This window comes from Scyliorhinus canicula, chromosome 8 (assembly GCF_902713615.1).
Source record: "Scyliorhinus canicula chromosome 8, sScyCan1.1, whole genome shotgun sequence".
Classification (NCBI taxonomy): Eukaryota; Metazoa; Chordata; class Chondrichthyes; order Carcharhiniformes; family Scyliorhinidae; genus Scyliorhinus; species Scyliorhinus canicula.
Window position 1 is genome coordinate 34428510 of NC_052153.1, and position 27914 is coordinate 34456423.

Consider the following 27914-nt stretch of genomic DNA (forward strand, 5'->3'; position numbering starts at 1 on the left):
CTGTCAGTCAGATCTGTTGACAGTTGCAAATATCCATTGGGGTCATAAAGTTCAGTTAAACTCTCTATTTTTTAATTGAAAGCTCTAAATAATAGTTTAAAAAGCATTTACGTAGACAACTGAATTGGTGTCCTGACCCAATGGAATTGATTTTAACCACCGTGGTTTTGCGGGAGCACTGCATCGGAGATGTGTATTAAAATTGAGTTTGGGGCAGCACGGTGGCACAGTGGTTAGCACTGCTGTCTCAGCGCCGATCAGGGGTTATGGGAAGAAGGCAGGAGAATGGGGGATGAGAAAATATCGGCCATGATTGAATGGCGGAGCAGACTCAATGGGCCGAGTGGCCGAATTCTGCTCTTATGGTCTTATGGAGGTCCCAGGTTCGATCCCAGCCCTGGTGGGTTACTGTCCATGTGGAGTTTGCACATTCTCCCCGTGTTTGCGTGGGTTTTACCCCCACAACCCAAACGATGTGCAGGGTAGATGGATTGGCCACACTAAATTGTCCCTTAATTGGAAAAAATTAATTGGGTACTCTAAATTTATTTTTAAAAATTGAATTTGGATCTCATTGAAATGATAGGATTCTGATTTAAATTCCTCAATTAATTGCAGCACGCTTGGAGCCACCTATTCAAATAACAGCCGCAGTAAGTTCTTCCTCATTTTATTTTTCAAGGTCCTGTTTTTGGGTGAGTCCTCAGAATCTTCCTCTTGGTCTTCAAGTTAAACTAGATTTCCCAGCTCTACCTTTGTATTCCCATGAGAGCTCCATTTAACTTTTGTTAGAGTTTTTAATGCAATTTTAACCAAGATCTTCCATTGTCATCAGTTCCAAAATTTGACAATTGTAATCTACTACTTTGGCTATAATAAAATAAGCAGGAAAACATCTATTTTTTAAAAATAAATTTATAGTACCCAATTCAGTTTTTTTCCAATTAAGGGGCAATTTAGCATGTTCAATCCACCTACCTTGCACAACTTTGTGTTATGGGGGTGAAACCCACGCAAACACGGGGAGAATGTGCAAACTCCACACGCACAGTGACCCAGAGCCGGGATCGAACCTAGGACCTCGGCGCCGTGAGACTGCAGTGCTAACCCACTGCACCACCGTGCTGCCCCAGGAAAACATCTATTTTAATTACTTTTTCACATCATCTAGAGAATGAAAACAAGAGCTTTTCTCAGGGGAAGGTTGCTGCTGTTTGTTAACAATAATATTGTAAATACATGTGCAAAAACACATTTAAAAGTTTGTTATCAGTCACAAACAATTGAGATCTTGAGTAATGGTCTCTGTGCTAATGCTTTTCATTTATTGTATAATTGTGTTGTTTTTGCTAATAACTTCTGATTTGTAGAACTGTACAACTATTCAAAAGCTCCTTCAAACAATTATTTATCCCTTCTGTCCCCATGGCTTTCTCCGTTCGACTGTAGATTTGGCAGACTTTTGCCAATGCTATTTGCACCAGTGAGAAACAAGAAGAGTTCCAGCAATGACTTTTGCAGAGCTTCTCTCAACACCTTCCCCCACTGTCATGATTCTCACCAGTGTTGTCAGTCCCCTTTCTTTTCACGTACCACTCTTTTACTCAAATTTCACAAAGTTCACCTCAGTTAAAAGCTTTGCATGTAGGAATTTGCCAAAAGCTTTTGGAAATTCCAAACCAGCCAGATCCACTTTCTGCAATGTCTTCAAAGAAGTTGAAGGCTTACGAGATAGTATTTTTCCATTTTACTTCCAGTCTGGCTGGCTGGCTTTTTATGAATCCTTATTAAAATGTTCCTGGTAAACAACAAAGTACTACTAAATAGTATATACTCCAATGTGACCCATTACAATCAAGGTCTGATGACAGGCCTGCTGACTCACAATTCTCTTCAATATTCAGTGGCCACTGCCATTTTAATAATCAAATGGGGTCACTGTAATGCACAATTTGCAGGAACTATTAAATTGCCTGATCTGAATTGCAAATGAAGCAGATGGTTGTTACAGAGTTGATTTTAGTTGTGGCTTCAAGTTAATCAAAACCAAAGAACTAATTTGGTAATAGTGAAGCGCTTGATAGCAATCTGAATTTTATAGCTTCTACATGGAAAATGTCACATGTAACAGATTGCTTCTTGACTAAGGAAATGGGTATATTGAAGGACTGACTCGCAGGGGGAGAGATGGCACTTTGTCACAGTACAGAAGATTTTATAATTTTTTATTTCTTTGTTTCAGCTCCAAAACAATTTTAACCCAAATTGTTCATTCTGGAGTTATTCGAAGCACACAATGACAGGGTATTGGTCCACACAGGGCTGCAGAATGCTGGGGTCAAACAGGACACATACCACATGCTCCTGCAATCATCTGACAAACTTTGCTGTTCTCATGGCACACAAAGACATCAAGGTAAGAATTTGCCGAGATAAATGTCTGCATCTCCAAGATTGTTTATTGTGGAAGTCAAATTGACCTCTTTCTTTTTTTATTCATTCATGGGCATTGCAGGCTGTGCCACCATTTATTGCCCATCCCTAATTGCCCTTGAGGGGGCAGTTATTGCTGTGAGTCTGGAGTCACATGTAGGCCAGACTGGGGAAGGATGGCAGATTTCCTTCCCTAAAGGGCATTAGTGAACCAGCTATTTTATTTTCTGACAATTGACAATAATTTTCCGGTCATCTGGACTTTTAATTCCAGATTTTTATTGAATTCAAATTTTACCATCTGTAGTGGCGGGATTTGAACCTAGGCTCCCAGAACATCACATTGGGTCTCTGGTTTACTATTCCAGTGACAATACCACTAAGTCACAGCCTCCCCTCTTATTACAAAGGATTTCAATAAAACTGGTTTCAGGTGCCTGATATTGCTGGGCCAGTGAAAAGAAATTAACTTAACAAGCCAATTATTACCTACTTGACAGTGTATCATGGAATATACTGTCTCCTCAAGTGAAGGAAACTGAATAACTAAAGTGAAGAGACCCAACATGTGCCAAGCCTTTTATAGTCATACAAAAGGAACTAAACAAGGCAAAATTCCAAATGTAGAATGCACATTCTTTCTCCACTCTAAATCCCTTTTTTATTTTTATTGTACAGAAATTGAACCTGAGCCACATTAAGGATCTTCACCTTGTGTGTCTGATTTAAGCTGTTTTATCAATTCAGTCGTTTCACATGCTCAAATTATTTAGTATTTTCATTTGGATTTTGAAATACTTAATTGATCTCGCACCAGCTATGTCTTATTTCTCAATTATATATTTTAGAGGGGGGAGGGGAATAACATGCAACAATCTGAAAACGTTCTTCCTCCCCCACACTAAGTTACAATTGTCTTTTTGTATGAAGTCCTATAAATACCACAGGCTGAAGCATTGTTGACACATAAATAAAATGTGGTGACTAGAAATCTAAAATTATTTAAATTTGCTAATAAGACTTCAAACACAACATAATATTTAAAGCCTTGTATAGTGTTTGTTTTATTTATTATTTCATTCATTCGCTTTTTTTTTCCCAAATGTGGAAAAGTCACAGGACAGTGTCTCTGATAATTGTTCCTTTAATTTTTCGTCCATCAGTGATGTTTGAGATTCTCATCCCACCTCTTCTTAAAACCTAATAATAATCTTTATTAATCAATGTTGGCTTACATTAACACTGCAATGAAGTTACTGGGAAAATCCCCTAGTCGCCACACTGTGGTGCCTGTTTGGGTACACTGAAGGATGTCCAATTCACCTACCAAGCTTGTCTTTTGGGACTTGTGGGAGGAAACCGGCGCACCCAGACCAAACCCACGCAGACACGGGGACAACGTGCAGACTCTGCACAGTGACCCAAGCTGGGAATCAAACCCGGGCCCCTAGCGTTGTAAAGCAACAGTGCTAAGCACTGTGCTACCGTGCCACCCCATGGGTCATTATTTGAGGTCATTACACATTTTCATTGCAGTGTTTGTGTGAGTCTCGATTTATAGACATTATTATGTCTGCACTTAGAACCAATGGAGGTCTGATGGCACAGTGGGTAGCATGCCTGTCTCTGAGCCAGAAGCTGCAGGTTTGTGTCCCACCCCAGGACTTGTTGGCCAAGACAGGTGTATTCATAAGGCAGCCTGCAGGTTGAGTATCAACCTGTAAAATCCTTCCAACATGCCAATGACAGGTGGTAGAGTGGGAAAGATTCCTGGTCAGCCATGCTTGATGGGGAGTTGTGCCCCTCAAGCTATAAGCCTCTGGTGACAGGCGGGCCACCTGTTCAAGGTAGAATTGCACTATGGGAACAGGTGAGAATCTGCCTTCTGCACCACTAGGTGTGGGTAGAGAAACAACAAATACATGGAAGCAATACTGTCAGGGATTTCAGGCAAATTGTTCAATCTTGTTTTAATCAGTTCAGATGTTCTCCTGTCAAGTTCTGATAGTTTGGATACCTTTTCTTACCATTTCTGTCCTTGTTCCTGACAATGACATTGTGTTCTCCTTCGTGTATGTACATGCCTTGGTGGAATTTCCAGTCCCATCAGCAGCTGGAAGATTGGCAGACCCCTGTCATAAAGTCCTTCTGCCTGCATTAGTATGTCTTGTTTGTTCATTAAAAGGTCAACTCGCAGGAATGAAGTTTCCCTCTTCAAATTAAGCTGCCCACCAGTCAGAAATTACAATGTTCACATTCATGGCCAATTACAAATGACATGCACCTGGCAAAATTGATTCCTTCCATAACTTTGAGGAGAGTAGATGCTGCTTTGGTCTTATTGGGAACAAGTTTGTGCTTACAAATCTTGACTCTTATCCGGTGCCGGTTGTAAAAACAGTTCGAAGGCTAGACATGGGAGGAGGACTGAGAGTAGAACTGAGGGCACTGGGGTGGTGTTCAAGGTCAGTGCAATTTGCCAACTAAAGTAACACCCAAATAATCATGATGCAACCATACAAAGTTGTGTTTTCCCCTCTGGTGGAGGCCCCTCTGCAGCAGGTTTGTTCCTGACTCATGGGTCCCATAACATGGAGATCCCAGCAAGGTCAGCTGCCATTCATTCTGTGCAATTTGCCATCAGCTGCAGTCAGAGGCAGGAAGGGAGGGAGGTTGATGCCTCTAAGGGGCACAGCTGGTGGACGGCAGCAAACACCCAACTCCAAACCGTTTTCCTGGGTGAATGATCATTGCTAACAAGGGTTCATGTGGTTGGTATTTCTATGCTGCCAAGTCAGTGATCTCTCTTTAGAACCTCGAGGGTAGTGGAGGCAAGCAGAATTGTGTCAGAGGGAGGGTTTTCGCACGTGACTCTCATCACATCGATCCAAGAGCAATATCTCCAGGCGCAGTTATTTATGAATGAGAGGAACACAGATCTCCAGTCCTTCAGGATGTCCTTTACCTGGATGGGATGGTGTGGAAAGAATTTGCTGCAATTTGTTCACAGATCCACTGAGGCCGAGATAATACAGGCTCAGGGTACCCTGCCATCCCACTGGTGCTCATCCAGTTGAGAGGGAGGAAGGCTGCTGAAGGTTCGCACAGAGCCAGGAAGAGCAACAATAGGCAGGGGACCTCAAGGTCAGGATGCTGATGACCAGAATCATACTAATGTTGAACATTGGCCCGACCATGGGTATATCGCAGGCGGTGTACAGATGAGCAACGGCAATGTTGGAGATGCCTTTGAATGTCCTAAAATGTTGTTTCACACATCTGCGGGCTTCTCCAAGAGGACCTGCCACCACAAGAACTTGAAGGGAAATCTCATGCAGGTGAAATTGAAGGTCACCATCACCTTAAACCTCTTTGCCAATGGCTCCTTCGTTTGTGGCACACAAGTGTATCCGAGAGGTGATAGCTGCCTTGTTCAGGAAAGTACAACAATTTGTCCAATTTTGCCTGCATCCTGAAAGCTGCTTTGCGTTTTGCAGCAATCTGAGGTTTCCCACAAGTGCGAGGGGGAATTAACTGCATCCTTTTGGCTTTGAGAGCTCCCTGGCGACAAATTAATTGTAAAAACATTAATATAACCGGACTCCACTCTTTGAACATGCAGGTCATGTGAGCATACGACAAATCCCGGATGATTGTGCTCAATTATCAGGAGGACTCTCACAACTCCTGCGTTCTGAACCACTCCCAGGTATTGCAACCTTTGGAGGACTTAGGCGATTGCAGGTCTAGCCCCTGAGGGACAAGGGATACCTTGAGACCTGGCTGATGACACTAATGTTTGTAGAATGTTGCTGAGGAGAGAGAGGTACAATGCCGTACATGCCTCCACAAGGTCCAGGATTGAGCAGACTCCTAATGCTGATGTTTGGACCACTCAAGTGGGGCTCACTCATATTGACCACAGATTGGTTTACAGATCAACAAGGGCAGCATGGTAGCATTGTGGATAGCACAATTGCTTCACAGCTCCAGGGTCCCAGGTTCGATTCCGGCTTGGGTCACTGTCTGTGCGGAGTCTGCACATCCTCCCCGTGTGTGCGTGGGTTTCCTCCGGGTGCTCCGGTTTCCTCCCACAGTCCAAAGATGTGCAGGTTAGGTGGATTAGCCATGATAAATTGCCCTTAGTGTCCAAAATTGCCCTTAGTGTTGGGTGGGGTTACTGGGTTATGGGGATAGGGTGGAGGTATTGACCTCGGGTAGGGTGCTCTTTCCAAGAGCCGGTGCAGACTCATGGGCCAGGTGGCCTCCTTCTGCACTGTAAATTCTATGATAATCATCATTCACTGCTGCGCCCCACGCAACCTTGTGCTATATGTAGGAGATGTTTTGGCTTCGGAGACATGAAAGACCAAAATGTCTTCTCCAATGTGAATTTGGTGGAAGGGATGAGCTGACCATTTAAAAAAAATTGTTAATGGGATATAGGTGTCACTGACTGGGCCAGCAATTATTGCCCATCCCTAATTGCCCCTGAAATGAGTGGCTTGCTTACATTAGTGAACCAGGTGGGTTTTTACAACAATTGACAATGGTTTCTTCATCTTTAGATATTTAATTCCAGATTTTTTTAAATTGAATTCAAATTTCACCACTTGAAATTTTGATTCGAACCCAGGTCCCCAGAGAATTACCCTGTGTTTCTTGATTACAAATCCAGTGGATTATTAGTCCAGGGATACGTCATAGCCTCCCCAAGGCCAGGATGTTGTTCAACTGGAAGACCCAAATCCTTTTTGGTTATAGCCTTTATACTTTGCTCTAATGTATCGTGACTTCTGATAGTTGAATTCAATTGAACTACTTAATGTCTGCTCTGCTGGTGGTTTGATCCTTTGCATGCCCAACTATGGAATATATAGAGCCTTGGTGCTAAATGTACGCACTAGAACATGCACAACACTCCATTCTCCCATGATCTGGGACAACTGTAGGTAGAATTATATTTTTTCCCATGCCCTCAAAGTCCATGTGCATGACAGCTTGGAAGCAATCTCAGATCTTACCTTGGTAGGGATGGACTTGAGCCACCCTTACACCAGTTCCCAAAGGGGGGCAAAACTGACAGAGACCTCTTTCAGGCAGAACCAGCTAGATGGGCCCACAGGGAGAACACCATTTGGCCCTCAAGATAATTTCTTTCACACGCTGAAAATTATGTTCCTGCCCCCCACCGATCGCCACTCGCCCAAAGTAAACACATATCACTTGTCGGATTTGTCACGCTAAAAACGTTTTGTGGCTACTTTGCAGTCCCCTCACTGAGATTTCCTCACCAGCACAATGGGTTGCTGAGTAGCTAGCACCCTGTACCCTCCAATTACAGAGATGCCTACATGTCTCAATCCTAGATGATATTGTGCGAGACCACGATCCATTATTGCGGACATCACAGTCAAGATTAACATCTTTCCTTTATGGACTTTGCAGAGCTCAGATAGAGCTGCTGATGCTTCACATAGATACCCTCACAGTCCAGCACATAGGCCCATTCTACTGTCTCTCACCTCATAGACAAACCCCAGTCTTTCACTGAGACCTGGTGTGCTTTGGTCGCAAACCCGTTATGTGAGCTCTGCTGCTATCCTTGATGAGCTAGCCGCACACTCTCCATGTGAGCTTTGACAAAGGCTACAGTCAATTGTACAAATGCATTTTACATTCAAAACCCGCTTGCTGTCAAAGCTAACTTGTCCGTTGCCCCCTTACTTGCAGCCTCCACCTACATGTTAGCTCAAAATGACAAATCACCGAGCAATGGCATTAACAATTGGATGTACCTGCTACAGCTTTCTCCAGACATGTAAGGAAGCCCCTAGTTTTCTGTTGTTAAGAAGACAGGGTACAGCTTCACTCTCCCAGCTCTGAAACTGCATCAACCATATTCATCGCTACTCACATAGCAGGTTCAACACCCCTCCAGTATTTGTGGCATCCACCCACATCAGGCTCCTTAATTAAAGCAGTGTATAACTGCACAGGTGCATCTGACAAATACAGACTGCAGGCATCCTCACTTGGCTTCTTGCTCTTCCCTGTCTCTCTCGAACGTCAGCTCCTCATACTGGGTGAGGACTTTAATGGCTGTAATTCCACTTCCTGTCTCAGCTCACACACTCCTTTTGTGCAAGTCCTTGTCCTGCAGAAAGAGAGAAGGATCGAGTGTCGTCCCAGTTGGTGCATGAGCATTTTCAGATCATGCAAGTCTATGTCAGCTCATGAGCCTTCTCAAACAAGCAGGATATCCTCCAAGTGATCGAAGATTGAGAGCATGAAGTCGTTGGCTTACGTTCAGTGCACATGTCCCATCTGCTGCTGAGTCCTGCAACCCAAACGCCTGACTGACACCCCTGTTCATTTGCACACTTTACACAGTTTGATACTCTAATGAGTGTGACTTTTCAGTGAGTACATGGTGCCACTAACTCTAGCAGCATGCAGAAGATCAATCATCCTCTTCCTGCACTGCTGGACATTTTGGACGCTAACCTCCACTGGCACTTCTGACCAGCTGTCATGGTCAGGCAGGATGAGCTCCTGCTGCCATTCTTGGGACAGAGCACAACACTGGCTTTGCTGGACGGCCTGGAGGACAATTTCCAAGGAGGCTTTGCTGAACCGTGGACCGTACATTGTCTGCTCTGGGAGATTCTCTTTGATAGGACCTTGAAGGGCAGCAAGACTTAAGCTGCTGGCCTGTCATGAATGGATAACTGCCATTCAAATATGGCACCCAAACCTTTGACCTCATGAAGAAATAAGAGTTTAGTAAGGAACAGGGAGTCCATACCCAGTAAAATAAAGAACTTAGATTTATTTACAATAATGGTATTAGGTTCATTTCCTGGTCGTGCCTTACTGGCCGCATTTTACAATGCGGAGAAGCTCATACTCCCACCCCATAAGTCCCGTGTGGGATATTACAGGCAGGATCAGCTAACTCCTGCCATCCCACATCACTAAATCTAGTGAGCTCCTTGCAGATGCATAGGTAACAAGTTGTACAGCTCAAAGTCACGCATTGCCAGCCATCTTGCCCCACTCCCCAAACAGAAATTACTCCCACATTCACACTCACCACCAGATTTGAAACCCAAAAAGGTTTCTGATTGGCTGAAACGAACCTCGGACTGTTATTTAACCTTTTGATAGCATTATTTACACCACATACTGTTTGTCAAATATTCTCAAGCGTGAAGCTGTGAGGGTAATTGTAACATTGCATTCAATGGAAGAGAGAATTCAGCACTTTCTCAGCTTCATTCTGCTGATGCCAACTTTAGAATAGAGTGATAGAATACATATGACTTTACCTGATAATTAAACCGAATGGAGAAGCAAAGTGTCTCCAAATGTGTTGTTATAAGGTGAAGTTTTCAAAGTGTGTAGCACCTGATGCAGAGCCCTCTGAAGTCTTTCTGTTCAAATCATTGAATATGTTTTATAAAACTATTGATTTTCCTCTTTAACAATTCAATTGATCATCCATGCCTCGCTGTAGTCAATCTCAACCAACTTTGAAGGCTTGTCAGCTGATAATGTGACCACTTCTTATCTCTGGAGAGCTAGTTTAAAATCCAGTCAAATGACAGCCCACTGCAATTTCTGGAGGTTAACACATTGGTGATATTAGCAGTCACAGTCCCTGTTGCAGCCTCCCTATTATCACAGTGTACCAATGTCCACAGTGCAAAGCTGATCATACATAGATACAGAGAAGATAGGAGCAGGAGAGGCCTTTTGGCCCTTCGAGCCTGCTCCTCCATTCATCACGATCATGGCTGATCATCCAACTCAATAGCCTAATCCTGCTTTCTCCCCATAGACTTTGATCCCATTCTCCCCAAGTATTATATCCAGCCGCCTTTTGAATATATTCAACGTTTGAGCATCAACTACTTCTTGTGGTAATGAATTCCACAGGCTCACCACTCTTTGTGTGAACGAATGTCTCCTTATCTCTGTCTGAAATGGTTTACCCTGAATCCTCAGGCTGTGACCCCTGGTTCTGGACATACCTATCATTGGTAACATCTTCCTTGCATCTACCCTTTCTAGTCCTGTTAGAATTTTATACGTCTCTGAGATCCCCCTCATTCTTCTGAACTTCAGCAAGAACAATCCCAACCTAGTCAATCTCTCCTCGTATGACAGTCCCGCCATCCCTGGAATCAGTCTGGTAAACCTTCGCTGAACTCCCTCAAGAGCAAGAACATCCTTCCTCAGAAAAGGAGACCAAAACGGCACACAATACTCCAAGTGTGGCCTCACCAGGGCCCTGTACAATTGCAGCAACACATCCCTGCCTCTACACTCGAAACCTCTTGCAATGAAGGCCAACATACCATTAGCCTTCTTTATCGCCTGCTACACCTGCATGCTTACCTTCAGCGAATGGTGCACAAGGACACCCAGGTCCCACTGCACACTCCCCTCTCCCAATTTACAACCATTCAGGTAGTAATCTGCCTTCCTATTTTTGCTTTCAAAATGAAAAACCTCACACGTATCCAAATTATACTGCATCTGCCATTGATTTGGCCACTTGCCCAACAGATAGGAGATTTTGTGGGAGCGAGAGAGACTCACGTTTGGTATGTTGCCTCCCAGGTGCAAGGGTACGTGATGTCTCGGATCGTGTTTTCCGGGTCCTTAAGGGGGAGGGGGAGCAGCCCCAAGTCGTAGTCCACATTGGCACTAACGACATAGGTAGGAAAGGGGACAAGGATGTCAGGCAGGCCTTTAGGGAGCTAGGATGGAAGCTCAGAGCGAGAACAAACAGAGTTGTTATCTCTGGGTTGTTGCCCGTGCCACGTGATAGTGAGATGAGGAATAGGGAGAGAGAGCAATTAAACACGTGGCTACAGGGATGGTGCAGGCGGGAGGGATTCAGATTTCTGGATAACTGGGGCTCTTTCTGGGGAAGGTGGGACCTCTATAGACAGGATGGTCTACATCTGAACCTGAGGGGCACCAATATCCTGGGGGGGAGATTTGTTAGTACTCTTTGGGGGGGTTTAAACTAATTCAGCAGGGGCATGGGAACCTGGATTGTAGTTTTGGGGTGCGAGAGATTGAGAGTAGAGAGGTCAGGAGCACAGTTTTGACTTCGCAGGAGGGCGGCAGTGTTCAGGTCTGTGGTTTGAAGTGTGTCTATTTCAATGCCAGGAGTATACGAAATAAGGTAGGGGAACTGGCAGCATGGGTTGGTACCTGGGACTTCGATGTTGTGGCCATTTCAGAGACATGGATAGAGCAGGGACAGGAATGGTTGTTGCAGGTTCCGGGGTTTAGGTGCTTTAGTAAGGTCAGAGAAGGGGGCAAAAGAGGGGGAGGTGTGGCGCTGCTAGTCAAGGACAGTATTACGGTGGTAGAAAGGATGCAAGATGGGGACTGTTCTTCCGAGGTAGTATGGGCTGAGGTTAGAAACAGGAAAGGAGAGGTCACCCTGTTGGGAGTTTTCTATAGGCCACCTAATAGTTCTAGAGATGTAGAGGAAAGGATGGCGAAGATGATTCTGGAAAAGAGCGAAAGTAACAGGGTAGTTGTTATAGGAGACTTTAACTTTCCTAATATTGACTGGAAAAGATATAGTTCGAGTACATTGGATGGGTCGTTCTTTGTACAATGTGTGCAGGAGGGTTTTCTGACACAATATGTTGACAGGCCAACAAGAGGTGAGGCCACTTTGGATTTGGTTTTGGGTAATGAACCAGGCCAGGTGTTAGATCTGGAGGTAGGTGAACACTTTGGAGACAGTGACCACAATTCGGTGACCTTTACGTTAGTGATGGAAAGGGATAAGTATACCCCGCAGAGCAAGAGTTATAGCTGGGGGAAGGGCAATTATGATGCCATTAGACATGACTTAGGATGTGTTGGTTGGAGAAGTAGGCTGCAAGGGTTGGGCACACTGGATATGTGGAGCTTGTTCAAGGAACAGCTATTGCATGTTCTTGATAAGTACGTACCAGTCAGGCAGGGAGGAAGGGGTCGAGCGAGGGAACCGTGGTTTACCAAAGAAGTGGAATCTCTTGTTAAGAGGAAGAAGGAGGCCTATGTGAAGATGAGGCGTGAAGTTTCAGTTGGGGCGCTTGATAGTTACAAGGAAGCGAGGAAGGATCTAAAGAGAGAGCTGAGACGAGCAAGGAGGGGACATGAGAAGTCTTTGGCAGGTAGGATCAAGGAAAACCCAAAAGCTTTCTATAGGTATGTCAGGAATAAAAGAATGACTAGGGTAAGAGTAGGGCCAGTCAAGGACAGTGGTGGGAAGTTGTGTGTGGAGGCTGAGGAGATAAGCGAGATACTAAATGAATACTTTTCGTCAGTATTCACTCAAGAAAAAGATAATATTGTGGAGGAGAATGCTGAGACCCAGGCTATTAGAATAGATGGCATTGAGGTGCGTAGGGAAGAAGTGTTGGCAATTCTGGACAAGGTGAAAATAGATAAGTCCCCGGGGCCTGATGGGATTTATCCTAGGATTCTCTGGGAAGCCAGGGAAGAGATTGCTGAGCCTTTGGCTTTGATTTTTAGGTCATCATTGGCTACAGGAATAGTGCCAGAGGACTGGAGGATAGCAAATGTGGTCCCTTTGTTCAAGAAGGGGAGTAGAGATAACCCAGGTAACTATAGGCCGGTGAGCCTAACGTCTGTGGTGGGTAAAGTCTTGGAGAGGATTATAAAAGATACGATTTATAATCATCTAGATAGGAATAATATGATTAGGGATAGTCAGCATGGTTTTGTGAAGGGTAGGTCATGCCTCACAAACCTTATCGAGTTCTTTGAGAAGGTGACTGAACAGGTAGACGAGGGTAGAGCAGTTGATGTGGTGTATATGGATTTCAGTAAAGCGTTTGATAAGGTTCCCCACGGTCGGCTATTGCAGAAAATACGGAGGCTGGGGATTGAGGGTGATTTAGAGATGTGGATCAGAAATTGGCTAGTTGAAAGAAGACAGAGAGTGGTAGTTGATGGGAAATGTTCAGAATGGAGTTCAGTTACGAGTGGCGTACCACAAGGATCTGTTCTGGGGCCGTTGCTGTTTGTCATTTTTATAAATGACCTAGAGGAGGGCGCAGAAGGATGGGTGAGTAAATTTGCAGACGACACTAAAGTCGGTGGAGTTGTAGACAGTGCGGAAGGATGTTGCAGGTTACAGAGGGACATAGATAAGCTGCAGAGCTGGGCTGAGAGGTGGCAAATGGAGTTTAATGTGGAGAAGTGTGAGGTGATTCACTTTGGAAAGAATAACAGGAATGCGGAATATTTGGCTAATGGTAAAATTCTTGGTAGTGTGGATGAGCAGAGGGATCTCGGTGTCCATGTACATAGATCCCTGAAAGTTGCCACCCAGGTTGATAGGGTTGTGAAGAAGGCCTATGGTGTGTTGGCCTTTATTGGTAGAGGGATTGAGTTCCGGAGCCATGAGGTCATGATGCAGCTGTACCAAACTCTGGTACGGCCGCATTTGGAGTATTGCGTACAGTTCTGGTCGCCTCATTATAGGAAGGACGTGGAAGCTTTGGAACGGGTGCAGAGGAGATTTACCAGGATGTTGCCTGGTATGGAGGGAAAATCTTATGAGGAAAGGCTGATGGATTTGAGGTTGTTTTCGTTAGAGAGAAGAAGGTTAAGAGGTGACTTAATAGAGGCATACAAAATGATCAGAGGGTTAGATAGGGTGGACAGCGAGAGCCTTCTCCCGCGGATGGAGGTGGCTAGCACGAGGGGACATAGCCTTAAATTGAGGGGTAATAGATATAGGACAGAGGTCAGAGGTGGGTTTTTTACGCAAAGAGTGGTGAGGCCGTGGAATGCCCTACCTGCAACAGTAGTGAACTCGCCAACATTGAGGGCATTTAAAAATTTATTGGATAAGCATATGGATGATAAGGGCATAGTGTAGGTTAGATGGCCTTTAGTTTTTTTTTCCATGTCGGTGCAACATCGAGGGCCGAAGGGCCTGTACTGCGCTGTATCGTTCTATGTTCTATGTTCTATGTTCTGTCCAGATCTTGCTGTAGGATCCCTGCGTCCTTGTCACAATTCACCCTCCCACCTAATTTGGTATCATTTTCAAACTTTGAGATGTTACATTTTGTTCCCTCATCCTAACTATTAATATATATTGTGAATAGCTGGAGCCCCAGCACCGATCCCTGTGATATCCCACTGGTTACTGCCTGCCAATTTGAAAAGGACCCATTAATCCCTACTCTTTGTTTCCTGTCTGTCAACCAGTTTTCTATCCTCCTCAATACATTTCCCCCAATCCCATGCGCTTTACTTTTGCACAATAATCTCTAATGCAGGACTTTGTCAAATACCTTCTGAAAGTCCAAATATACCACTTTGATTGGCTTCCCCTTGTTGATTTTACTGGTTACCTCTTCAAAGAATTCCAACAGATTTGTCAAGAATGATTTTCCCTTCATAAACCCATGCTGACTCTGACTGATCCTGCCACTGCTTTCTAAATGTTCTGCTATAAAGTCCTTGATAATGGATTCAAGCATTTTCCCCACTACCGATGTTAGGCTTACTGGTCTATAATTCCCTGCTTTCTTCTCTTACCTCCCTTTTGAATATCGGAGTGATGTGAGCTACCCTCCAATCTGCAGGGACAGTTCCAGAGTCTGTAGAATCCCGGAAGATGACCACCAATGCATCTACTATTTCCAGAGCCACCTCCTTAAGCACTCTGGAATGCAGATTCTCAGGTGCTGGGGATTTATCCGTCTTCAATCCATCAGTTTTCCCAGCACCATTTCTCTACTAATGTTGATCTCCCTCAGTTCTTCTCCCTCACTAAACCTTTCATTCTCCAACATTTCTGGGATCTGATTTGTGTCCTCATTTGTGAAGACAGAACCAAAGTATGTATTTAATTGCTCAGCCATTTCTTTGTCCCTTATTATGCATTCCCCTGTTTCTGTCTGTAGTGGGCCAACATTTCTCTTTACCAATCTCTTTCTCTTCACATATCTGTAGAAACTCTTAGTGTCAGTCTTTATGTTCCCTGCAGGCTACCTTTCGTACTATACTTTCCCCTTCTTAATCAATCCCTTGGTCCTTCTTGGCTGAATTCTAAACTGTTCCCAATCCTCAGACCTATTATTTTTCTTGCCCAATCTGTATGCTTCTTCCTTGTATTTGGATACTATTTCTAATTTCCTTTGTAAGCCATGGCTGGCTAGCTACTGGGAGCTGCAGACTGTTGAGTCATAAGAAAGGCGAATCAATAATGGTTGACGTCTATTGTAGATTAACCAGAATGTGAAGCAAGTATTACAATCAGGCCCCAACGGTTGCTTGGATATTGGACTGAAACCCCAATATTGTATTTAATTTGTAAGATTGTGAGAAAAGGATACTTCGCTCCAGGAGTGATTCCACGCACAAACAGGGTTATGGTATATTAAAACAAACTTTATTACCAACACAGTATTACTGAATAGCTTACAATTACCAGTTAAATGGTGCCCACAGTAACTTCAAACTGCTATCTTTATCTCCACTCAAGCAAAACCCATCTCGGGTCAAAATCCACTTTTAAATAAACAAACACAGGATTACTTTTAAGAAGTCTCACAACACCAGCTTTGTTTCAAATCACTAGCTTTCGGGGCACTGCTCCTTCCTCAGGTGAATGAAGAGGTATGTTCCAGAAACATATTTATAGACAAAGTCAAAGATGCAAGACAATGCTTTGAATACGAGCCTTTGCAGGTAATTTAAGTCTTTACAGATCCAGAGATAGGGGTAACCCCTGATTAAAGAGGTGTGAATTGTCTCAAGCCAGGACAGTTGGTAGGATTTCGCACGCCCAGGCCAGATGGTGGGGGATGAATGTAATGCAACGTGAATCCAAGGTCCCAGTTGAGGCCATACTCATGTGTGCGGAACTTAGCTATAAGTTTCTGCTCAGCGATTTTGCGTTGTCGTGCGTCCTGAAGGCCACCTTAGAGAATGCTTACCTGGAGATCAGAGGCCGAATGCCCTTAACTGCTGAAGTGTTCCCTGACTGGAAGGGAACATTCCTGCCTGGCGATTGTCACGCGATGTCTGTTCATCCGTTGTCGCAGTGTCTGCATGGCCTCGCCATGGACATAATCAGGTGGTCCATTTGGATCGATTTCACGCACCAGGTCCCGCAACGTCTTATTGTCAGTGGCTGTTGAAGAAATGCTTTTGCAGATTGCTGATGTTTTTGTTGCTGGGTGATGAGTGCTACATGGCACATCACCGCAGGTTAAACACATTGGAAGTCAAGGATGTTCAACTGCATCTTGAGCGCTGGTGGAATACGTGGATGCCAGGATTTGGTTGCGGTGAGATTGGGCTGTGTGGGAGGGCCTGCACAGCTGCGGCTCCTGTACGGAGAATGGCACTGATACATGGAAAAAGTCACACATTGATGGACAGATCATTCCTTTGACAAAGGTTTGGACATGACAACACATTTTCAAGCTTATCCTCCATTTCTGTTGAGAACTCTGTGAGGGGTGATACCATGGGCTAGATTCTCCACCGTCAGGATGCTCCGTTTTGTCGGCAGCCTGGGGATTTCCCGACGGCGTTGGGCTGCCCCACAATGGGAAACTCCATTGACCAGCCGGTGAAATGGAGCATCCAGAAATCTGGCTTCCGCGGGGCGGAATACCCAGCCCCATGTGATTAGCTAATATGGCTTTGTATTGGTACCAATATGGAACGGTGAAGTTTCCTTGTTGTTTCATGGTCAGTGTGGTATGTGGAATGTTACGTAGTTGAGTTTCAAATCTTTGTTACTGTTGACCATTTAATGAACAAAATATTCAACTCTCAAGTGCCTACTCCAGGGTACACGTGCCATGCCTCAGAAGATGATTAGTGCATAGCATTTCAAGGAAACTGTGAAGCCTGAACATTGTGCCTAAACTCTAGGAACATCAGCACCACAGCGGAAGCTGCCAACAATCAAATAATGTGGAGATGCCGGCGTTGGACTGGGGTGAGCACAGTAAGAAGTCTTACAACACCAGGTTAAAGTCCAACAGGTTTGTTTCAAACACGAGCTTTCGGAGCACAGCTCCTTCCTCACCTGAGGAAGGAGCTGCGCTCCGAAAGCTCGTGTTTGCAACAATCAAATACTAAAGAGCTGGGCTTCACCACTGGAGATCCTCTTGTGACCAGAGTGGTTAGCACTGCAACTTCACAGCGCCAGGGACCCGGGTTCAATTCGAGCCTTGGGTTACTGTCTGTGTGGAGTTTGCACATTCTCCCTGTGTCTGCGTGGGTTTCCTCCGGTTGCTCCAGTTACATCCCACAGTCAACAGATGGGCAGGTTAGATGGATTGGCCATGATAATTTGTCACTGAGTGTCCAGAGACGTGTAGGTTCGGGGAGATTACGGGGATAGGGCAGGGGAGTTGGTCTCTGTAGAGCGCTCTCTCGGGGGTCAGTGCAGACTCAATGGGCTGAATGGCTCCTTCTGCATCGTAGGGATTCTTCTATGAAGTGTATAGATAAAGAGAGCGCACTGGAGCACCGATTCCCTAATGTTCCCGGCAGAGATCTATACACTCTTGTTGTGGCCAGGGGATGAGTGCGCAGAGCAAGATTTGTCAGCATATCTGGCCTGATGGATGTCAGTCTGAGAGAAGGAGGAGAGTCATGTCAAGGTGGGTAGATGGGGCAGGGCTTGTGGAATTTGAAGGTTCCGGGGTGGAAGCCCTAATAGATAGTTGGTCTCCTACTCCAATTCCTTCCAATTTAATAAATGTTTGCTGGCCTGCAGATGGTGCCCTCTTGTTGTTGGTGGCAATCGAGGCAGGCAGATGCCAGATAAGGTGGCAGCAGTGATGACCTAGGCTGGAGGCAGCACCATATGTGCAGGAGGCTGCCCCACACCCTGAAGACCCAGCCTCCCATCATGCTGAGGGAGAGGTCAGCAAGGGCTCAAGGTGTGCAGACGTCACGGTCTTTTGATGCGATGACAGACTGCATGTGTCGCAGGAGACTCCGTCTCAACAAAGAGACAGTGTGGCACTCTGTGCAGGAGGAGGACACCCACTCTTGGTGGCCATGAAGGTCACTGCACCCAGAACCTTTGTGAAACTGGGTCATTCCAAGACTTGAATCGGGACCAGTGCAGCATTTTTCACATTATAGCCCAAAGGTGCATCCTCGTGCATCACGGGTGGTCTGGATGCCTGGGTATCCAACTACAGCACCTGAAACCTGGACCAAGCCCACCAAGGTGCCTGGGCTGCAGATGCCCAATTCCAGGGGGCAATAGATGCGCACAAAGGGGCATCAAGGAGTGCCTTTTTTTAACAGGAAGGGGCTCCACTCCCTGAATGTTCAGATTGTGTGCGCCCACCACCTCCTTATCATGCACATGGGCAGCACGGTGGCATTGTGGATAGCTCAATTGCTTCACAGCTCCAGGGTCCCAGGTCCGATTCCGGCTTGGGTCGCTGTCTGTGCGGAGTCTGCACATCCTCCCCGTGTGTCCGTGGGTTTCCTCCGGGTGCTCCGGTTTCCTCCCACAGTCCAAAGATGTGCAGGTTAGGTGGATTGGCCATGATAAATTGCCCTTAGTGTCCAAAATTGCCCTTAGTGTTGGGTGGGGTTACTGGGTTACGGGGAGGCTGGGGGTTTGGGATTGGGTAGGGTGCTCTTTCCAAGAGCCGGTGTAGACTCGATGGGCCGAATGGCCTCCTTCTGCACTGTAAATTCTTTGATGACATGTGTGCATGCTACTTTGAGAGGGTGCCTGACTGCTACATCCTGGGACACTCTGAGATCCCTGGTGTCCAGCATTTCCTCCTCGCTGATGATGCCCGTAGAGCCCTGGGGGTCTCCACAGGATGGAGGAGTTACTGGAATAAGCTCCAGAGGCCTTTGAACCATCTGGCTTCGCCATCCCTGGTGGTTCCCCATTGTCTGCACCATGGTGTGGACACCCTCATCTGTCGCTGGGTCTCACTCTGCTCCTCTGTCACTGGGCCACACTCTGGAGTGTCTGGTCAATGTCCATCTGTGACGGGGACATGTCCCTCAGCGACTGGGACGTGATGCCGAGGCTCTCGCCCATGGGCGTCACCGACTGAGCCATGCCTTGGACACTACCACTCAAGGCGTGAACTTCATCCTCCAGGTTTCCCACTGTGGTCGCCACCCTGGCAATGTTGACCTCGGTGCCACTTATGATCGGCAACATCTCCTGACACCAAAGCCTTTGGGAGTTCTCCAATCGGCTATGCAGTCGGTGGAATGTACCTGATATCCTTTCCTGAATGTCACAGCTGTGTCCTATCATCAGATGGAGATCTTGCGAGAGAATGGACATGTGGTCAGTGAGAGGGAAGGATCATTTTGTCTGACATGAACAACTTGCTCCAGATAAGCCATCTGGATGAAGGGGCAGTGGATCCTCACCTCTGTGATGGAGGCCAACCTTGCTCTCTCCTCAGTCAACCCTGCAATCTCCTGGGCCCGTTCCACATAGGGCCCTGTCTCGGTCTTTTTCTGTTTATTATGGGCTATCTTCTCCTGCGGGGGACTAAGAGAGGGCTTTGTAAACTGCAGGCTTGATGGATCACGGGGGGTCTATAGCAGGTGACATGCGCAGGCACCGCACCTGGACATGAAGGAGTTTTGCTGGTGCAAGCCAGGGTGTGCTGGGAACAAGCACAAAGATTGACGTGGGGAGGGTGTGCAGCGTCATCCACCTATTGGTGGGGGGAAGGGGGCGGTGCGGAGGGTTTGGGAATTTGAGGAGTGGCAAGCAGAACTGATGCTGGGGAGAGGTGGTCATTGACCCTTGAAGCTCGGTGGAGGTCGTTTGTCTTCTTTGTACATTGGCGCAGGTCCACCTTTCCATTCTTGTATTGACTGGGTGTGATTGGTGAGGGAGTGATTAAAAGCAGCTCCCTCTTGTTGAGTGGTGAGATGCTGAGTCTCGAGTCTCGCCAATCAGTTGGCTAGACAGCCAGTAATGAGGTGACTACCTGGGGCTCATTTTTGGCATTAAGTGCAGGTGAATACGAGCCTGGGTCCCCAGATCATTTTCCTGGGTCTCTGGATTACTAATCCAGCGACAATACCACTATGCCACCGCCTTCCCTATTCGGGAGAGACAGAGGGTAGTTCAGAGTCAACCACACCGTTGTGGGTGTAGAGCCGTCTGGCTAATATTTTCACGAGAAAATCATGTTTAGGACAGGCGAGATCAAAAAGGATTCAAATACTTTCAGGAAATTAATTTTAACTCCTCAGTCATGGAATATTTGAATACTTTAGGAGATGAAAGCTGTTGGAAAATACAAATTGTAGAAATACCTTGGGTTGATTAGGGCCTCACGGTAGCATGGTGGTTAGCATCAATGCTTCACAGCTCCAGGGTCCCAGGTTCGATTCCCGGCTGGGTCACTGTCTGTGTGGAGTCTGCACGTCCTCCCCGTGTGTGCGTGGGTTTCCTCCGGGTGCTCCGGTTTCCTCCCACAGTCCAAAGATGTGCGGGTTAGGTGGATTGGCCATGCTAAATTACCCGTAGTGTAAGGTTAATGGGGGGATTGTTGGGTTACGGGTATGTGGGTTACGTGGGTTTAAGTAGGGTGATCATGGCTCGGCACAACATTGAGGGCCGAAGGGCCTGTTCTGTGCTGTACTGTTCTATGTTCTATGATGCGTGTATTTTTAAATTCTAAGGTAGATAGAGGTCTCACCAAGCAAAAAAGATCAAATGCCCATTGTGAGGAAGGGGAAATGAAGCACCGAGTTATATAATCAAATTGATTTTTCATTTTGGAGGTCAGGTGAAATGTAGACCCAAGGGATAAATATATTTTATCTTCTCATATTTCAGTTATGTGAAGTAATCTTACACCTCACCGTGTCCTACTGGTCAATGGTCCACAGCACAAAACTGTTCACAATTTGGCACTACAGCTGACTCATTACAACTGGAGGGAGGAAGGGAAAAATATTATTCTGGCACAGGACACACTGTTCTGTGACAAAACTGCTAGAGGCACGGAGTATTTTATTCTGCAATTGACTACAGTTGTCTTGCCAACAGGCCATCGAGGTACACCCTGCCAAACACATCCAAAATGACACTTAGAAATGTTTCCATTGAATCGTGCCCAATATCTCTAATTATCTACTCCCCACCGAATCTTCTTCATATGAACAAAATTCCATTAGCCCAAACTTTTAAGATGCTTTCATTATCCCTTGAAGCAACATGTCTGTCTTTTAAACTAGGACATTTAAAAGGTTACTGCAGCAGTCATATACTCACTCATCCTGCACCAAATACCTATAATGCAATAAATATCTGAAATTCCTACCCATCACAAGGAAATGGCACTCTTCACCCCCTGCTCCATAGACTTCGGTTCAAGCCTTGGCAAGATCAGTATTCAATCAAAGTGACACAAATCAGTAAATGTGAATGCTTCAGGCATCCACTGCAGAAAATTAAACTTTGAGCGCGATTTAATGGTCTCGTCGCACCCAACTTGATGACGTGACAAGGCCATTGAACCTTGCGAGAGGGTTCTTAGGCTCATTTAAATATGCCTGCACCGTATTCTTCTGGGGCCTTGCCTGGGAGACCTCCCCAATGCACCATTTAGTTTTAGTCCACACAACCGGGGACCAGGCGTAATGTCACCTGGGGGGACGTCCCAGGCCTATGGAGACCCCTGGGTGGTTAGGCTCTGGGCAGGGTGGTGCCTTCGCACCACTCCCGCCAACACCTAGGCACATTGACAATGCCACCTTGGCACTGCCAGGGTGTCCAGGGTGACATTGCCAGACTGGCAACGCCTGGGTGCCAAGTTGGCTGTTCCAGGGGCCAGGCCCAGGACGGCCTTGCCCTTAAGAGGTGGGGTGAGGACCCAAGGACCCCATAAGAGGTAAGTTAGGTGGGGGGGGGGGGGGGGGGGGGGGGGGGGTCGTCCGATGGCCAAGGTGGGATGACCGAGGAAGGTCCAAAAAATCAGGCATCATTTAAAAACGGTGCCCCTTGTGTTTTTATGGTCAACCTTTGTTAAGACTAATGATATTAGTCCTTTCTGAATTACTATATCCTATAACTTCTTAACTAGTTGGCCACTCTAAGGTCTTCTATCCCTTAGACTCCCTTGCTGATACCAGATGGGGACTAATCTATTTCAAACTATATTTCAAGTTACAATCGGATCCCAAATCTACACGGAAGAATTCTAACTCACCTGGCACTCAATGTCCTTTAAGGGTCTGGATCTGTTGAGGATGTATAGGTGAGTCTTATGGGTAAACCACTATTTCAGGTTTAGATTTTTAATAAACCACTATTTCAGGTTTTAATTTAAAATCACGCTTATTTTTATTTGCATTTACAAAACCTTCACAAATTACTTTGTATTTAAAAGTCTCTTTTCGTTGATCAGACTTCAGGAGCTTTATTTAACAAATTTTCTTCTGTCTCGAGAGCTTGTGGTTGTTCTTCAGTCTTCCAGCGTTTTCCAATTCCGATGAGCTGATTCCAATCGAATCTAAGAATAAATTCGAACCGAATGGCTCGGCCTGTCTCTGGCCTGTCTCTGGCCTGTTTCTGGCCTGTCTCTGGCCTGTTTCTGGCCTGTCTCTTCCCCTTTTCTCTGTCTCCTCTGCTTCTCTCTGACTTTTGCAACTGGCCTTCCGAGATTTAATACATTTTAATTCATCTCTCCAGTGCATGTCAATTACAAAGCATTGTCTCATGTTTAACACAATAGCTGTGTTACATTTAAAACCATGATTTCGCACCATGCCCAAGACTGCCATACATTTCAAAAACACGTGGTGCATTCTGCTCATAGTCTAAAGAACCGTTAAGCCGTGTCTACCTTTGTCTATTTCAGCCATTCGCATTTTTTTAAACGTCCTCTACCATGCATGCTAGCTTTAAGTCGTTTAACACCTTGCTCAAGGCTCTCATCGTTCAGGCTTGCAATGTTTCCAAAATTACTTGTCTTTTTCGCAAAGGTTTCAAAAAACCGTTATGCGTCTTAAAATAATTGATAGCTATTTCCTGTCTATTTAAAAAAACTGTAACTTTCTTAACAATCTTTTCCTATGCCCGCTATTTTTTCTCAAATTTTATCTCACCTTTTTGTGTGCATGCTATTTTTCAACCTTTTAAAAGCACTCTGATATCCCATCCCCTCATGTTCCTTTACCTATATTTTTTATATGTTTACTTTGCTCTGTTTATTTTGTTCCAAACTACATTCTTCCTTCCTATTTTTACTTACACCCTGAATACTCTCCCTGCACTAGTAAGCTGCAGTCCTCAGTCGGGCATTCCTGACCAAGACCAAAAAAACCCCATCAAAATCCCATTAAATAATGATGCCGTTCTCAGTGTGGCAGCACTGGGAAACATCCCGTTAAACGCGGCCAGAGTAGGATTATATATCCTTTTAGAAACGTGCACTTTGTGTTACAGAACACTTGACTGACACTAGCTTTAATGTTGCAAAGTTCAGCCTCAGCAGCCAATCTGCAGCTGTTAGAATGATTGCCTATTGACTGCAGTAGTTGCAGTCCTGCCTCCTTGCTCACTCTGGGATGTAGAATATCCTGATCGAATCCAAGCCCTGTTCTCAATTCCACATGCACAATGGAGCTCACCCATTTTATTGTGTCATGGAATTTGCAGCAGACTTTTTGCAGCAGGTTTTGTGTGGATTACTTGCAGTGTGTGTTTGAGAATGAATCTCAGACCATCAATGATCGTTGTGCGCTGTTACCGGTTTTACTCACTGGTTTGTTGGTAATCTGAACAGCAGCTCACAATGGTGGAGCACAGCTTTCTCCGGGAGCTCTGTATGTTCCATGTCCGAGGTAGGTTCTTTACTCAGAGAGCGGTTAGGATGTGGAATGGACTGCCTGCTGTGATAGTGGAGTCGGACACTTTAGGAAATTTCAAGCGGTTATTGGATAGGCACATAGAGCACACCAGAATGACAGGGAGTGGGATAGCTAGATCTTGGTTTCGGACAAAGCTCGGCACAACATCGAGGGCCGAAGGGCCTGTTCCGTGCTGTACTGTTCTATCTATCTATCAATTCTAAGGTTTGCTGATCTGCCTACGATAGATGATAATTTTTAACAATCTGCTGATGCAATTTAGCACCCCGCCCATTTAATGTAAAACAAATGAACGCTTATTTTATTACAGATGGTTGGAAATGGCTGTGTGTGTTGATGTCTACTTCATATAGCCACAAAAGTAAAGCTTGAAAGCTTTATGGACACTGAGGATTTCACGATAGCTTTTTACTTCCTTATACTTAATCTCTGCCAGGTGTTAAGTTTTATGTCAAAAAAAATGAAATTATTTCCTTGACAGATAAAAGAAGGTACAGTAAATTACACTGGTTGACTTGTAATTGGAATATCATTTCTACAGGCTAATCCCATGTGGTTTTAGAAAGATAAAATAGTACAATTTTCTAATTGTATAATTCTTGAACAGCCAGAGAGAATCTAATCTTTACAAACTGGGCAGACGAGGTGCACACGCTTGTTTTGTGCAGTATATTGGTGTTCCAGATTACTGGGATCTGATGCTATCACTGAAATTCACAATCCAATTCAACAACCTGGCTTGGCAACCTTTTGTCCATTATTGTTGATGGCTCTTCAGTCGCGATACTTGTAAAGCTCCCGGAGTCATCGACGACCGAGCCGACTCCTGACTTGCCACCAGCACTGCGGCGCTATCAACGATGGATCAAGGCGCCCGATCGTCTAAATTTGTAACCTCCTCTGAAATTTTTATGACAACCTGTATGTAAATAGTTTTCCACCACCCCCGCTGGACTAATTTTTTACAGGGGGTGGATGTGGTAGTCACCACTTTTGTATTATATTGTCTATACTGCACTGCAAACGAGGGTATTACGGTAAGGCCCCTGTACTACAGGTACGGGGGTAGATCTCTGCCTGCTGTCTCCGCCCAGCAGGCGGAGTATAAATGTGTGTGCTCACCGAGCTGCAGCCATTTCAGCAGCAGCTGCGGGAGGCTCCACATCTCTGCAATAAAGCCTTGATTACACTCTACTCTCGTCTCGTCGTAATTGATAGTGCATCAGTGGGACACTACCTAATTAACATAAAGCCCCTCCCTCTCGCCACTTCCCTCCCCCACTCACCACTTCCCCCACCAGAACCCCCCACTCACTCCTTCCTTTCCAACCCCACCCACCGCTTCACCCCGACGCCCCCGCTTCACCCCCGACGCCCCCACTCACAGCTTCGCCCCCGACCCCCCCACTCACAGCTTCACCCCGACCCCCCCCACTCCCAGCTTCACCCACGACCCACCCCCACTCACAGCTTCACCCCGACCACCCCACTCACCGCTTCACCCCGACCTCCCCCACTCACCGCTTCACCCCCGACCCCCCCCACTCACAGCTTCACCCACAACCCCCCCTACTCACCGCTTCACCCCCGACCCCCCCCCCCCACTCTCCGCTTCCCCCCCCCCGACCCCACCACTCACCACTTCCCCCCCCGACCCCACCACTCACCACTTCACCCCCCCCACTCACCGCTCCAACACGACCCCCCCACTCACAGCTTCACCCCCGTCCCCTCCACTCACCACTTCACTCCCGACCCCACCACTCACTGCTTCACCCCCCCCCACTCACCGCTCCAACACGACCCCCCCACTCACCACTTCACCCCCCCCACTCACCGCTCCAACACGACCCCCCCACTCACAGCTTCACCCCCGTCCCCTCCACTCACCACTTCACCCCCGACCCCACCACTCACCGCTTCACCCCTGACCCCCCCCACTCACCGCTTCACTCCCGACCTCCCACTCACCGCTCCCTCCCCGAACCCCCCCCCCCCACTCACACCTCCCCCCACCCCACCCAACTCATCGCTTCCCGCCTGCCCCTCTAGTCCCCCCTCCCTAGTCCTCTTGCTCCCTCCGCTCCCCGGCCCCCCCAGCTTCCCCCGCCCTGGCTCCACCCCCCGTTCGCTGGTTCCCTCCCAGTCCTTCTCGCTCATTACTTGCTGCTTGACCCTCCCACTGACCACTTCCTCCTGACTCTCCCGTTCGTCGCTTCCTCCCTGACCGTCCCTCCCATTGCTTCCCTCCCTAACCCTCCCACTCGCCGCTTCCCTCTCCGACCCTCACCACTCCCTCCCTTACTTTTCGCTTGCTGCACCCCGCCCTCCCGCTGACCCTCCCACTCACTGCCTCCCCCTGACCCTCCCTCTCACTGCCTCCCCCCTGACCCTCCCTCTCACTGCCTCCCCCTGACCCTCCCACTCACTGCCTCCGCCCGACCCTCCCACTCACTGCCTCCCCCTGACCCTCCCTATCACTGCCTCCCCCTGACCCTCCCTCTCACTGCCTCCCCCTGACCCTCCCTCTCACTGCCTCCCCCTGACCCTCCCTCTCACTGCCTCCCCCTGACCCTCCCTCTCACTGCCTCCCCCTGACCCTCCCACTCACTGCCTCCCCCTGACCCTCTCAGTCGCTGTAACCCATATCACTCCATCACTCACTGTCTCCCTCTGGCCATCCTCCTCCTGTGCGCTCGCTCACAGCACGAGTTCAGGCTGGGCAAGCAGCAAAGATCGGTAGCGAGCGAACGGCTGGGGATGGAAGCAGCAAATGGGATGGTTGCAGAGGGGAGTGGGAGAGTCTTGAGATTTGTGTCTCTATTGCGATTTAACTGGCCTGCCAGATCCATGCTGGGTGCAACGCAGCCATTAAATCACTCTCTACATTTTCTTGCTAGAGGTGTACATAACAAAATGAAGGAAAAAATTAGGTAACTTTGATGCTGACTGTTACTCTGGTTCCTTTAGTTCCCGAGCAAAGGGTTGACAAGTTTTTCAAAAATTAGATTTTGCTGTCCATGTTACGGTCCCAGCCAGTGTTACTACTGGACAGACAGGTCTCCGAGCAGAACTCTGTCTCAACAGCTCTGAACTTTTATTTTTTTCTTTAGAGATGTGAATGAACAGATTTGCATGCCTGCCAATTAACCTCTTTCCAAAGAATAAGACAATTATTAAATATAAAAAGTTCCACTGTAATACACTGGTCCTTCATACCAGCTATATTGTTACAGATATACACAGATTTATGAGGATAACACAGTTTACAATTTATCTTCCACTTGGATATTCTCAGTAAGTACACAATCAATTTACACCCACTGTGGTCAGCCACGCCATGCTTTGAAACCAAGTGGCAGATGCCACCCAAAACAAATTCTGCAGGTTTACCACCAAATCCCTCCCAGGCGCGGCACACTGAACCAACTGGTCTCACTGGAATCGGATATCCACACGAGTGTTTCCAAACTTCACTCTCGAAGAAACACCCCACATAACACTTTCTCTTGAAAGCCTTCAACAAGGACCCACTTCATTCAGTACTCCTCTGTTTTGGATTGCCA

General features: G+C 46.5%; 1 protein-coding gene across 28 annotated transcripts in view; it reads left to right on the forward strand.

Moving 5' to 3' along the window:
• Positions 1-27914, forward strand: part of adgrl3.1 (adhesion G protein-coupled receptor L3.1) — a 1080538-nt gene that overhangs the window by 924171 nt on the left and 128453 nt on the right. For all 28 annotated transcript variants that reach the window (XM_038804386.1, XM_038804389.1, XM_038804387.1 and 25 more), the window contains one exon: positions 2243-2416. In XM_038804386.1, the coding sequence (XP_038660314.1) occupies positions 2243-2416 (174 nt within the window). The remainder of the gene's footprint in view (positions 1-2242; positions 2417-27914) is intronic.